This window comes from Phyllopteryx taeniolatus, chromosome 9 (genome assembly GCF_024500385.1).
Source record: "Phyllopteryx taeniolatus isolate TA_2022b chromosome 9, UOR_Ptae_1.2, whole genome shotgun sequence".
In the NCBI taxonomy this organism is placed as follows: Eukaryota; Metazoa; Chordata; class Actinopteri; order Syngnathiformes; family Syngnathidae; genus Phyllopteryx; species Phyllopteryx taeniolatus.
In genome coordinates this window covers 11770362-11784628 of record NC_084510.1, presented here as the reverse complement: position 1 = coordinate 11784628, position 14267 = coordinate 11770362, and the positions used below count along the sequence as shown (strand labels likewise).

Sequence of the window (14267 nt, the reverse complement as noted above, 5' to 3'; positions counted from 1 at the left end):
ATCCCGGGGGAGGTGGAGACATCGAGTCCGAGTGGACCATAGTTCCGCGCCTCCATTGCTCAGGCGGCCAACCGGAATTGTGGCTGTAAGGTGGTCGGTGCCTTTCGTGGCGGCAACCCCCAAACCCGTTGGTGGACAACAGCGGTAAGGGATGCCGTCAAGCTGAAGAAGGAGTCCTAGCGGGCCTTTTTGACCTGTGGGACTCCTGAGGCAGCTGATGGGTACCGGCTGACCAAGCGGAATGCAGCTTTGGTGGTCGCTGAATCAAAAATTCAGCCATGGGAGGAATTCGGTGAGGCCATGGAGAAAGACTTCCGGAAGCCTTCGAGGAAATTTGGGGAAGCAGTGCACCATCAACGCTGTGTATAGCGGTGGTGCGGCGCTGCTGACCTCGACTCGAGACGTTGTGAATTGTGAGGAGAATACTCCTCAAGACCTCCTCAATTCCACTAACACGCCTTTCCTTGAGGAAGCAGAGTCTGGGATCTCTGAGGCGGGCTCTCCTCAGGCTCTCCTATGGCTGGATGGATGGAGAGATGGTGATGATGATGATGATGTATTATTATTACTATTAGATAAGAGAAAAGGAATGCTGATTACAATTTGTCTTGTATCTTTGGGCAGATGAAACTGAGGTCAACTTGTATCAGACTGACGGGAAGAGAAAAGTAAGAAATGGAACAGTATGGCATGGACATGTAGGACTGGGAAAGGAACAGGCTCATTGGATTATTATTTTTTTAATTGCAGATACAATGTGGTGATGTATGAAGCTAAAATAATAAAAACTTATCATGGTCCAAATAGTTACTCTATTTAACCAATGTGTATTGTGGAACAAATACTTTGTATGTAATACATAATACAGGGTGTAATTTTATGCTTTACATGACAATTTGTTGTTTTTGAGGTGGAAGAGGAAGTGAGCTCTAATAATAATGAGGATGCTGAGCTGTAGCTGTTGTGGGTGAAGATGATCACGCAGTGGAAGGTGCACGATGAAGGAGGCAGTCCATATCAGACAAGATGAGCGCAAACAAACATGGCTGACAAGCACACTGTTACACAAAAAGGACTCTTGTTCTAATTGACCTGTACAAAACAAGACAAAGGCGGAAGATGTGGTTCCAACAGAGGGAGCTTCTCAATCACTGTGAATTGGACGTGTGAACACTCATACTGACTGATTAGCTTTGGTCATCTGGTCGTGAGCAAACAGCTTGGCTCCCGGTCAGCAGTGTAATCCACCTTTACCTAGCAACAACTGTTTGCTTTGAGAGGAGGCAGTACACGCACACGCATACACACACACACACACACACACACACACAGTCAAGAAGCCACAGAAAACAACAAGATGGGCACTGGCATTTGCAGCAGTATGTGGTCTCCTCACTGAGCTGTCTCCCTCATCGATTGTGGCCTCTTCTTTCTATCTGATAAGTGTCCGTGCGTGTGTGTGCATTTGCGCGCACACGTTCATGCGGCTTCCCCCGACCACTCACAGAACAAAAAGATCAGAGGTCACAGGAGTGACTGCATTTAGTCCACTCATTATTTTTCCAGCTCTGAGACAGAGTGCAAGGCGCACTTACAGCTCGCAGATGACGCACAAGAACCTGCAAGGACTCAGGAGGAGTCGAATCTGTGAACTGCAATGCACCCAAAATAAATGAAATGCGGTGAATATGAGGGAAGACTTAACGCATACTTCCTGCACCTTGCACGGGTTTATTATGTTCCTTTTAGGCTAATAAAATAAAAGGTTTTTGGGGCTTTTTTTTTTTTGTAGGCATGTCTTCCTCACAGTTTGTTTGGGTTGTGGCCTTCCTGTGTGGAGTCTTCATGTTCCCGCCACAAATTTCTGTGCAATGCTGGGAGATAACACATGAACGCTGACATTGAGATTGGTTGTTGGGCTTCCTGTGTGAAATTTGCATGATGTGCCCGTGCTTGTTTATACTTCATTGCTGCAAAGGGGAATTTGCCTTGCAGGCAAGATAAAAGGACACCAAGACAGTTTAGCTCTCACAAGCCAATGGAGGGTTCTCCAAACTTAGGATCCGGGGCACATTTGCAGCCCAGCATGTATTTTTAGCGGGCCACAGCATAGACTAAAATAACTATATGACACGGGCCGTGTCGTTTGCCTGCATCGTGCTGCAATACTTATTTTCCACACTGGGTGGCAAGGCAGGAGAAAAGAAGAAGAGTTGGTGCTCATCTCTCACTTCCTTGTTTTCAACAAATCACACGTCATTTGGTAAGATGTGGCGCCAAGGTCAGTTTAGTGCAGAATGCTCCTGTTTTGGTTGTAAATGCGGAGACGTGATTGTGCTGCTGCTCAAGGCAGGGGGTGAATCTATTCTAGTGCGATACAGCGCCACCCCAAAATCCTGAAAAATCTTTGACTTTTTGCAGTATTATTTAGCTGTTTTTATTTTCAAATATACACTATATGCAAAAGTCAATCCATTACAGTTTTGGATAGCTATACCTATATTCATGAATTGTTTTGGTGTGTTAAATAAATCAAAGATGTCGAAGTGGCCGTTACCTCCTTCAAATTTTCTGTATGCAGTCCTTGGAAGCAAAAGTTTGGATACCCCTTGTTGATGCGTCGATTGTAGTTTTCGGTGGAATTTTGCAATTTTATTGCTCTGCGGACAAACGAGTCTCTGGTCCTATTTGTCCAATATGAGGGGACTTTAAGTCTCTGGCTTGAGGGAAAGACCTCCCAACAATGGTGAACAGGATGTTTTTTCCTGTCCCGTAAGGCTTTCGCTTTCCTGAGCACCGGCTATTCAATAGTCATTGGAAGAGTATGTGGGCCACTGATAAGATAACCATCCTTTCCATCTTCTGGGGAAGTAGAAGTTGCTGTTCCTTCCTGCAGACAGTCTCAGAGCTTGCCTCCAGTTACAACATGCTGTCAACAATTGTTTTCCCAAACAGGATATTGATCAGCGAATTGGATGTGGTTTCCTTTGATATATGGTAAGTCGGTGGGGGTGAGGAAGTTGGATTCTTCCTGAAATCCATGACCATGTCTATTGCTTGTGAGGTATTTAGTAAAAGGGAAGAATCGTCACACCGTTTAACAAAATCATCCCCAACTGCGCTGAAATGCTGAGATCCGTTTTTGTTGAGTAGACTGACAATCACTGTGTCATCTGCAAATGTTATAATGTGCCTGTTCTTGTACTGCACATGCTTCTACAGTCATCTGTATAAAGAATGTACAGCAAGGAGGAGAAGACACAGCCCTGAGGGAGACCAGTGGAGGAGACGCAGTGATTAGACAAACGTACCATGGGTTTCCTGTACTCCAGTTTCCTCCCGTGTTCTGAAAAGATGCATCTTAAGTTAACTGAAAACTTAAAATTGTCCAAAGGTGTGTTTGTCTATGCGTGCCTTGTGATTGGCTGGTGACCAGTCCAGGGTGTCTTGGCTAAGTCAGCTGAGTTGGGCTCCAGCTCACCAGCAACCCTAATGATTACTAGCACCATAGAAAGTAAATAAAGGGAAAGTATTTTAGTAATTACCAATACTGAAAATTTAGGGCAGCTGATATTAGGTGCTGGTTGAATACATTTGTTAAGCACTATGAATATGCCGTGGAGGGGAAAAGGAGCAAAGTTTCAACAGTGATATAAATGTGAGCCAGAGTACAACTCACATAAGTATGTTTTTTATGTTTTATTTTGACTACATACTAACAACAAGATGATGAAGAAGACGATGACGATGATGACGACGACGGTGAGTAATGCAATAATAACAATGATAGTAATAATTAAAAAGGCAAAAACAACCATATAAAAAAACAAAAACAAAACATCCTAAACTAAAATCAATCACATTTGTAGATCTTTAGAACAAAAGGAGAAGGTCTTCATTGCTCCCTTTACATCAGAAGACTTAGAAAAGATTTGGAAAGACTATCATCTCACATCTGCTCACATCTAAAGACGAGTTGTAGAGATTTTAGTCTCAGACTGAGATTGAAGCCCAGCCCCTTTGTTTGCAAAATTTCCTCTTTCCGGTTTTGTTAGCGCTCATCTATTGGTTGTTGGTTGTGTCACGTCATCGCAAAGACTGATAATAATCAAATCTAATACCAAACACGTAAAGTCAATCACCTATTTCGAGTTAAACTGTGTTTTTTTTTTACCCCACTAGAGGGCTGCATTGAATATATTTGTACTGCACAGTCACCAGTGGACGAATTATTAGGATTGCCACGTAGTTTCTAGGCAGGACACGCCCTACTGCAACATGATTGGGTCCTGATACAACAGCCAATCATAGTGCAGCGCTCGTGTCCTGGAGCCAGTAATATTGGAGCAGGGCGTGTTCTGCCTAGAAACTACGTGGGAGATCTAATAACGCCCATTGGAAACATGATTACGTAAACGATGACTCACCCGACCATTGGTTTGGGGCGTATTCTTTTAAATACTTTGCTGGCGAGGTTTAAAAAGGACATTGACATACCATTCACCTAATTGTACACGCACACAAAGACAGTTTGTCACGTGAATAAAAGACGCATTGTTGTTGCTTCACAGATGATGACAGTGAATTTGAAACAGCAATATCTTAAGATGTTATGTACAGTTTCACGTGTCTGCTGTGCATAGTTTAATACAGTTGATTGGAAGAAGGAAAGACAGAAAGGAAGAAAGTTGTGGGTGTGTCCAATAACATTGACGTTGTTACTTTCCCCCTCTGAAGGAGGAAGCTGTTTGAAACAGAATGAAAAGAAACGATATACGTCGTCTAATAACACACAAATAGGCCAACATAGTAACCCACAAACTCAGCAACATTGTGCATGTGGTAAAACATCTTGAAACCATCTTCAAGCCTGACAAAAGCGGTGCCAGCTGGGAGGGGCAACCTTTTTTTTTTTTTTCGGCTTCAAGGGACTCTTGCGTCCACTTTTGAAAGACTTTGTGCGCGTGAAACCGTTGATCCGGTCCCAGTTGTCGTCAAGATGCCGCACAAGAGGAGAAACCACGGCCATCACAAACACGCAACAGCAACAATGGAGGTGAGTAAAGATGCGATGATGTCGAAAAAAGTCGAAGGCGCGTCGTCCTCAGGGACCGCCTAAAACCCTTAACCTAAAAAAGGTCCCCGCCCTGACGATGGAGGAAGATGTAAATCTGTCCCTTCTTAAAGTGTGTGTGTTGTATTGCGTGGTTGTGTTTAGTGATCACATTCAACGTGCTCTGTTGTGTTGCTGTTGTTTTAATTGTCTTTTGATCCTTGCTGACGTCAAGATGTCAAAAGCGTCATTTTGTGTGGAAAACAGACATCTGATGCGTTGCACAATTGCAGCAGCATTGCTCATGCATGCATGCACGCGTCATCTTGTCAAGATGTGCAGCCCACTTCTTTGGAGGTACAGTGCAGTGTCTGGTGATGAAAATGAGGGGTGGTGCATAAAGCGCGCACACACACACACAAGTCAGTACAAGACTATTGTTTACTGGGAGCGGAAAAGAATGAATTCGATGTGAGTTGGGCAGTGAGGCAACAGCACAGACAGCTTTGTGTGTTAATTGCCCACAGTGCGCTGGGAGTGGCACATGCACGTGGAGTGGCATGGGAAAGTTAGTGTAGTGTAAGAAAGAGAAGTCAACCGAGGAGTGAGTTCCAGTGCTGTTTAATTCGAGTCGAGTGTTTCGCCTCCTCTCCCCTCATGGCGTATGCAGCCTACTACAACTTTGTTGTAAGTACTTTTGAGTCCACTCGCTTGCTTTACAAGTTTGACAGTAACACACTTTGTTCACTTGTTGGCTTTCTACAACTGTTAACCACCAAAACCAGTCTGAATGTTGAATCGGGTGGCTGACATCTCAGTGAAACTTTTCAGATTTGGGAGAATTCTTTCACTTGCATGCCAAGTACTGTTTTTCTTTACGAAGGCCTTTCTAGAGAAAGGTGTTGTAAAGTGTAAACTTTTGGCTTGGTCTGTATCATCAACTCAAAAACAAACATAAGCTTAACTTTGGTTTAGTCGGCGAGTGAATCTGTGAAATCCATTATTTGTCTGAGATAAAATGACTAACCAAGGGGGGGGGGGGAACAGGATCCTGTCGAGTTTCCCCTGAATCCACTCCCTCACAGTCTGTTGGCAAACAATAACGCGCACGGATATTTTTGGACTGATGGAATTTTTGCCTGAACTTGCTGAGTTTCAATTGTACACCACCAAGTGAAACATTTTTAGCAATGGAAGTGAAAGTGGATATTTTTTTAGACAAAGTGTCACAAAAACATACATGTGAATATTCTCATTCATCCAGGTCATTCCATTCTCAGGGAATCGAATCATTGGCAACTGAACTGTTTCTGGATGTCTTAGAAGACGTTTTCATCTCTCATTCGAGCGGGCTTCACCACTTCATGCAACAAGGCTTAGTTAGGACAGCACTAACCAGGCTCGTGCTAACCAGGCTATAGTGCTGTCCTAAGCTGTCGGCACAACAATTAAGGGATGCGTTGACAACTAATTATTTAATTAATAAACAAATATTTTGATAATCGATTAATCGTTTAGAGACCTTCTTTAACCTAAAATTGTCCAAATCGTCCAATTGCAGCTTCTCAACAGTAAATATTCAAATATTTCTGGAGTCCACCATGAAAGCAGACTGATTGTTTGCAATCGTCAGTCAGCTTTAACTTTGGAAAACAATGATAAAAAAAAAAAAATTCTGACACATTACAGACCAAACCAGTAACTGAATCAAAATCAATTTATGTTTGTGCACTGTCAATTGAAAATAACATCCTGTTTTTGGATTAAGCGATGGAACTTTATTTTTTTAACCGATTAATCGAAAAAAAAGAAAACAATCGACAGATTAATCAATTACTACAAACCCCAATTCCAATGAAGTTGGGATGTTGTGTAAAATGTACATAAAAACAGAATACAATTACTTGCAAATCCTTTTCAATCTATATTCAATTGAATACAGTACAAAGACAAGATATTTCATGTTCAAACTGACAAATTTGATTGTTCTTTTCGCAAGTATTCAATCATTTTGAGTTTGATGCCTGCGACACCTTCCGTAAAAGCTGGGACAAAGCCATGTTTACCACTGTTTTACATCACCTTTCCTTTTAACAACACTCAATAAGCGTTATGGAACTGAGTACACTATTTGTCGAAGCTTTGTAGGTGAAAGTTTTTCCCATTCATACTTATTTACAACTTCAGTTGCTCAACGGTCCGGGGTAGCGATAGGCCGATATGTTTTTTTTTTTCAGGGACGATACTGATTAGTAATCGTCAAGGAGGCTGATAACCGATAATTGGAGTTGATATTCGTTTTGCGGTAAAAAGGAATATATTGCCGTCAAAAGTTTAAATAATAAAAACTCTAACACTACTTCATTTAAATGCCTTTAAGTACATTTATTAAGCAGCTTTCCCAGTTTTTTTTCACAGAGGAAATATTAAATTAAATATTAAAATATATTAAATATTAATTAAATATTAAATATTCAAATGGAAAAATGTGGTACTTTATTACACTGAAGGAGCGTCGTCTTCTTCTTGCTTATTATTGTGGTGTATCTCTCCCTGTTGACCTCAGTTGACCTCATGTTGTGTGACAATATGGTACGACAATGAGGGCCTGCCACCCTAAATTTGGGCTGTATGTATCTAAAATCCCCTTAAAAACCAGATCGCTTAAGAATCCTTGATTAGCAGGGGCGTTAACGATGAACCGTGACATAGCGGGGGGAAAGTACTCTGTATTGATATCTATAAAACAAGTTTATCAACTACTATTTACTTGCTTTCTACCTATTCATCCTTTCGTCCCTCCACCCTTTATCAGTTCATCCATCTTTCTAAGGTCAGAAAGGCCCAAATGACACAATGAGTGCTGGTGAGAGTGGATGTTGTTCAATCTGTTTGTCTCCCTCTGCTGCTGAAAGCACTCACGCTTAAGGTCATGCTAATAAATGCTACTTTCTCCAATAACAGGCGCGTATGTCGTCTTGAGTCGAGTGGTGCAAAAGGGTAGAATAGCAGATGTGAGGTTTTTGGCTTCTTTGGACAGTGTTACCCCTTTACTTACTATACGTCATGCATTGTACTGACTCTGAAGTGCATTAAGCTCATCACATATTTCAGCTTCTGACACAATACCCAGTTTGGTCTGTGAATAATAATACTGATGTCAGATTTCGCAAACTAAACATGTGCAACTTCTCTGACTGAAGTCACGAGTCATTTATTATTGTAACACCCAGAACTACGCAGACATCACAAAAATCCAATGCACAGTTTGGGAATGACACACCCACCTTCAGAGAGTGACAGGGAGTTGTTGATATTTCTTGAGCTGAGTTGTGTTGACAAAAAATGCTTCTTAAAGCTGCATGCGTGAATTGCTTCTGCAGAACTGAGTCATGTTGTGTCTGATGCGTCTCTTCATTTAGAGGTGTAGAATAAGCTTACACAGTTCCCGCTATGTGGTGTTAAAAATACACTGTTATCTCTTTAGCACATTAAGCACAAACCTTGTTTAACTAATCTCGCTGACATTGTGACAGTTTCAATCAGAACTAAGCACAATTATTTTGTTCTACTTTCAACTTTTAGTTGTGTTTGTGTTTGATGCGGCCAGTATAGAAATCATCAAAGCAAATGTTTGCTATTTTCAAAAGTGTTCAATTTTTAAATGCATACATGGCTAAAACAAATGGGTCTTATCCTTGTCCTGACTTTTTCCTGGCCCATAAATTTAGTTAATTTCTTTATTGGCTCAAATGTGGGATGACAAATTATTATTATTAATTCTTTATAGTAAACAAGATTCATTATGAAAAAAAAGAGGATATGGCTTATTTTCTTGGTGGACTGGTAGCCTACACACCCCTGGTCAAATGCCAGGTTATTTGTGATATTAAAAAAACTGACCAAAAGAAATAATTTCAAAACTTTTTTTCCACCAATAATGTGCCCGATAATCTGTACAACTCCATTGAACATTTTCATTTCCACTGTAACTATATCCATTAACTAATCAGGCACCTTTACTTATCTAAGGTTTATGGCTGTATATCCTGTTTTAAGAGGCGACTGCCTTCATACCTTTTTCATTTTAGCTTTTGCGCTTAGGCGGCAGCTCTCACAAACTATGTGTTTTTAATGATGAAATGAATGCAACACATAGTGATGACTGAGGCTCTTGATATGCTGAAGACAGCAGCCTGTAAAGAATAACTGCACCACCGACTGAGTCCTGTTACACACAACACACTTTTACGACAATATCTGCAATGCCAACATTGCATCAAATTTGATCTTCTCTTGGAACGCTGATCTCTTTAAATTTTCTTGTCTGGAGACTTATCATCAGAGTTGACAACAGAGACTAACTGCACCATTCGTATTGTCTCCCATGGGGCATCAGCTAGTTTGACGGGCTGGGCTGGTTGGGCCAATAGCGTCTGCATGGCAGAGCGTGTGTCATGCTCTCTGTGTCTAAAGAGAAAGACAAATGGGTTGTGACATAACATGTAATGTCATGTTCTCTACATGATTTAAATTTTTTAATGACACGAGTGACCATGCACTAGCACGCACACACACACACACTAGCTGAATCAATATACTGTAATTTTCAAGGAATAGATTCAGTTTACAGTGCATCCCGGTTATTCGTAGGAGATAGGGACCAGGCCAGAACCCTGTTAGCAAAAATCTGTAGATAATAATATATATATGATTGATTGATTTATAGGAACATTTTGGATAAATGTTATATATATATATATAGCCCCAAAACTCTTGAATAAGTGGGGATACACTGCCAATAAGCATTTGGGGGGTGGGTTCCCCGCAAAAAAGAAAAATACACAAAGAAAAAAGAAAAAAAGATTAAAAATTGGAATAAATTGGGGGGGGGGGGAGGGGGGGGAAAGAAAAACAATTTTTGGACAGGTGAATCTGCAGGTGCCGAAGCGCAAGTATGTGGGGGTCCACTGTACTGTATCTAATTCTATGAACATTTTTATTGGATTATTTTGTGTCTGAATAGTCGTTGACAATGTATACACCAGAGTCTCCCAGCAGAGTTGTGGATACCCTATAGCTAGTGTTCCAGCTACAAATAGATCACAGGGTGCAATGACACCCATAAACCATTATGCTATATATGGTAAGCGGGCCCTGGACTTGAGGCTTAAGTGACCAGTTGATCTTGTCTGTTCAAACAGGAATAGTGAGTTTGAAAGGCATTAATTGTGCAGACAGGCATACTGATTCTATCTCAGTGACTCACGCAAAAGCTGTATTGTGTGCACACTCCACCCAAATACGACCCGAAGAGGCACACCATGCGCAGAACGCAGATAAAAATGCAGACTTTGCACTCACAGTATTTTGAGGTGACAAGTTAAAATTCCTTCTGTTTTTCTCCGTCTCTGTTTGCATGAGTATCAGTTGTTAAAAAAGTAGGTTTGACAAGCTATGTATGAAACCCTCTCTTTCAGTGTACGCGCTGACTTAGGTTGCTTCATTTTGATTATGGCATTTAAACCATTATAATAGGCGAACTGAATAACTTTCAGTTTTTGAAGTTCTCCTTTTAATGGAATAATATTGTGCTAAAAAAAGGGACAGTTTTGTGTAAAAGTTGAAAGTCAAAATAACAGAAGAGTGTGATGTTTGACATCATTCAATTTAGTGAATTCCCACTTTAAAGGTAGTTTCTATAGACTTATTTCACTTTTTACTAAATAACTAAATAAATAAAAAAAAAGAGTAGAGAAACTCTTGACCTTAAGCTTTAATTTGGCCAAGGTAGCCTAGTCTACAGAGTAAATTTAGTTTGTGTCAGTGTGAAATATGCAGGTGGAATTAAAATCTACCGCCTCCCATTATTGTTGTCAGTTTTATAATAGTTAGTTGCGTGACCTGTGTGTGTTTGCTCAAGTCATGAATATGATCATACAAATGGGTGTGTGCGTGCAACTTTATAATCGTCTTGGATAGCTATCACAGTGTTTGAGAAGTTGTTTAAAAAAATAGTTATATCATATGCACATCCATGTTCATGGAGGCATGCATATAATGCGCACGATTGTGTGTGTGTCTGTGTGTGTGCATCAGATAAATGTATGTTGGCTCACTTCACTTTTAATCCCAGTGAGTTCAAGCTCAGCCTCTTGCACATGCGAGCCTCCCCTCCTACCCGCCGTCCTCGTTCCACCACGCCCCGCTTCCTCGCAGACCCCTCCCTCTTTCCCTCCCTGCGTGTTGGAAACATGCTGCGAGCCAAGAGACACGCCAGCGACTGACAGACAAGCATTCACGCGCATACACACACAGAGGCACCATCAGCGAACATGGGCCAGATACTGAGCTGGATCCGAGGCCCCCGTGAGACCCCGACCCTGCAGGGTGTTGCCGTGGAGGACCAGGTGTGTGTTAATGTGTGTCGATGTGTGCGAGTGCTTGTGCCATGAAATGTCCCTTGCAACCTACTGAAAGTATCCACGTGTGTTTTGTTTTGTTGCTGTAAATCAGCCTGCAAAGAGAAAGGCACAAAGGTCGCCTTGCAGTGTGTTGTCTTACTGCGCTCTCTCACGGAAGAAAACAGCTGGCACCGATCCAAGACAGACTTCACTCCCTGCTTGCGGAATGTGGAGCTCCTGGTCAGCCCTTCAAGCTCAATATGTGCCTTTTCAAGCAGTCAGATATTAAATCAATCCTGGAATAAGGCCTTCGCTGTTTGCTTCCATTTGCTAAAGGCACACAAGCAGGTGTGTGTTGTGTTTCGTTCCCTTTTGCACAGATTGTCGATACTGAGGAAAAGGCTTTGAGTCCTTGGAGAGTTTTAGCGTCTCGCCCAAATAGCATTCTCATGTGATAATGTACTGCGACGTAGCAATCTGAATGGGCGTGTTGCCGGTCTTAAGCTTAAATGTTCTTTTTCTTCTTTGTGTGACGCGTAACCGTAGCGCGGTTGACTTTTAGAATACGGATTTGCACGAGTGTGTTGGGATTATATAACAGATCCGCTTTGGCTATTCTGCTGTCAGTACTTTATTATCTGAGCTGTGTTTGTTTACGTGTGACCGGTTAAATGCATCCTAGGACTGCCATCGCTTTCATTGGAAGGTTGTTGTGCTGAGGTTCAGTTCCCAATCCCACTGGCCCGGAAGCATTTTCATTGCAAGGACGGGAAATGGTCACTGGGAAAACATAGCTGGATGGCACATGCACAAGCATCAGACCAAAGTCCGAAGATGTTAAGAGGAGCGCAGATCCATTAAAGGTTGACAAGATGTTTTTTATTTTTTAATGTTCTTTTATGACCGTATACCTCCTGGGTGGGATCAGCGACTAACTCCTCATACTTGCATTACCCCTGATACTAATTGCATCACGATACAGCGGAAATTGATACATTACAAGAAAAACATTGTTACATGTTGCTTAATGATGTTTTAGCCCATACTGCAAATTTTGAATTAATAAGTAATTGCCATAATAGATAACCTGTTCAGAAATCACAATTGGGGTCTGACCACACAAGTTTGTAATTCAATTTGTTTGAGGTTAGTTTTTTGCTGAATGGAGGAGATTAACAACTATCTACATGTAATTTAACATTATGTGAACTGGTGCACATGCTGTATGTTTTCTTATGGAGTAAATGATTAGGATTGCACTGAATGTCGGTGTGTATAAATACACAGGACTCAGCCAGAATTCAACTGCACTTTGACTACAGATCCAAATATTGCTTGCAGGCTTTTTTTGCAGGCCACGTCTGTCATCTGAGATCAAGTTCACAGGCTGAAGGGCTTACCTGTTTTGTTTTTTTATTTATTTATTTTTGCTCCTCCTCTGTCTGTTTGCATCTGCCATGCTTGGCGTGAGGCAGCTGTTTGTCTTGATATCTAAGCAGAGGAAATGAAGACCATCCAGGAGCTCTTCGCTTACTGGAAATGTGTTGTAGTCATTGAGATTCTTGGTTTTAGACTTCAATAAATCATAATCGCATGAACGTGAAACAAGTTGTTGATGACATTTCAACAGCGGTGTTCGATCATGTGCTACTTTTCACAATGGCTGACACTTTATAACTTAATATCTTGAGCTCGTTAAAAGTTGTGTGCGCTTCCCAGAAGGTGATAGACTGACAGTTGGAGGGTGAGTTGAAGTGAAGGGCAGCAAACTCGGGGGGGTGTATGGGGCTAAATTTAGAGCAGGCAGAGCAAAAGACACCTAAAGCGCGAGGTTATAGATGCACATGGAAACTGGAGATGTTTCGTTGCTGAATTAAAGCTTCCATTCTCCTGTGGGCCTTTCTGTGAAGCCTTCGGTTGCTCTCAGCTGTGAATGTGAGTGTGAATGATTGCCTGTCAGTCTGTGTTTTGTTTGTCCGGCAGCATGTTAGCAGGCCATATGGGGGACCCTATCACTTTTCATTCTGGGGTAGGGGGGAATAATTTCGTTGTGACTCAAATGTCAAAAAGAGAAAATAAAATTCCTCTAACCAAAGTGGAAACATTATAGCGCACCATATATTTTTCTTCTGTCAGTATGTTACTTAGCTGACTACTTTCTAGTTGATGGAGGATGATCAAGTGGTTCTTGACCTTGTTGGAGGTACTGAGCCCCACAAGTTTCATCCACACATTCACTGAACCCTTCATAATGGGGAAAAATAAAATGTGATTATTTTATTTGTGCACAAAATGAACCATGCAATAGTTGCACAAACCTAACTGAATGGCTATTTACTGCAAATCAATGTAATTGTTAAGATTGCCTTAAAGAATGAAGTTTATGAATGCTCGGCTTCCCCTTGGCAAGTGCCACTTTCATATCATTGTCTGGTATGTCTGGCAGTATGGGCAGGGGCCAGGTCCTGCTGGAAGATGAAAGCTGCATCTCCATACAGATCCTCAGCAGAAGGAATCATGAAGTCCTCTAAAACATTCTGGTAGACTGTTGCGGTGACCTTGGATTTAAGAAAGCAGAGTTCACCAACACCTGCACTGGACATTCCACCCCACATCATGACAGAGTGTGGCTATTTCACACAGGACCTCAAGCAGCTTGAGTTCGGTTCTACACCCGTCTTCTTCCAAACCCTTGGACCTTGATTCCCGAATGAAAAGAACACTTTACTTTCATCTGAAAAGAGGACCTTGGACCATTGGCCACCAGTCCAGTCCTTCTTTTCCTTGGCCCAGTTGAGACGCTTCCTACG

At 41.7% G+C, this 14267-nt stretch overlaps 1 protein-coding gene across 17 annotated transcripts in view; it reads left to right on the top strand.

Moving 5' to 3' along the window:
• Nucleotides 1-4901: 4901 nt before the first annotated feature.
• cast (calpastatin) overlaps nt 4902-14267 on the top strand; it is a 40433-nt gene continuing 31067 nt past the window's right edge. For 9 of the 17 annotated variants that reach the window (XM_061786058.1, XM_061786052.1, XM_061786047.1 and 6 more), the window contains exon 1: nt 11304-11463. In XM_061786058.1, coding sequence (XP_061642042.1) covers nt 11389-11463 — 75 coding nt within the window. In that variant the 5' untranslated portion in view covers nt 11304-11388. Of the gene's footprint in view, nt 5057-5507; nt 5741-11303; nt 11464-11572; nt 11806-14267 lie in introns of those variants that run through there. The other 8 variants (XM_061786053.1, XM_061786048.1, XM_061786040.1 and 5 more) reach the window with 6 other exon arrangements.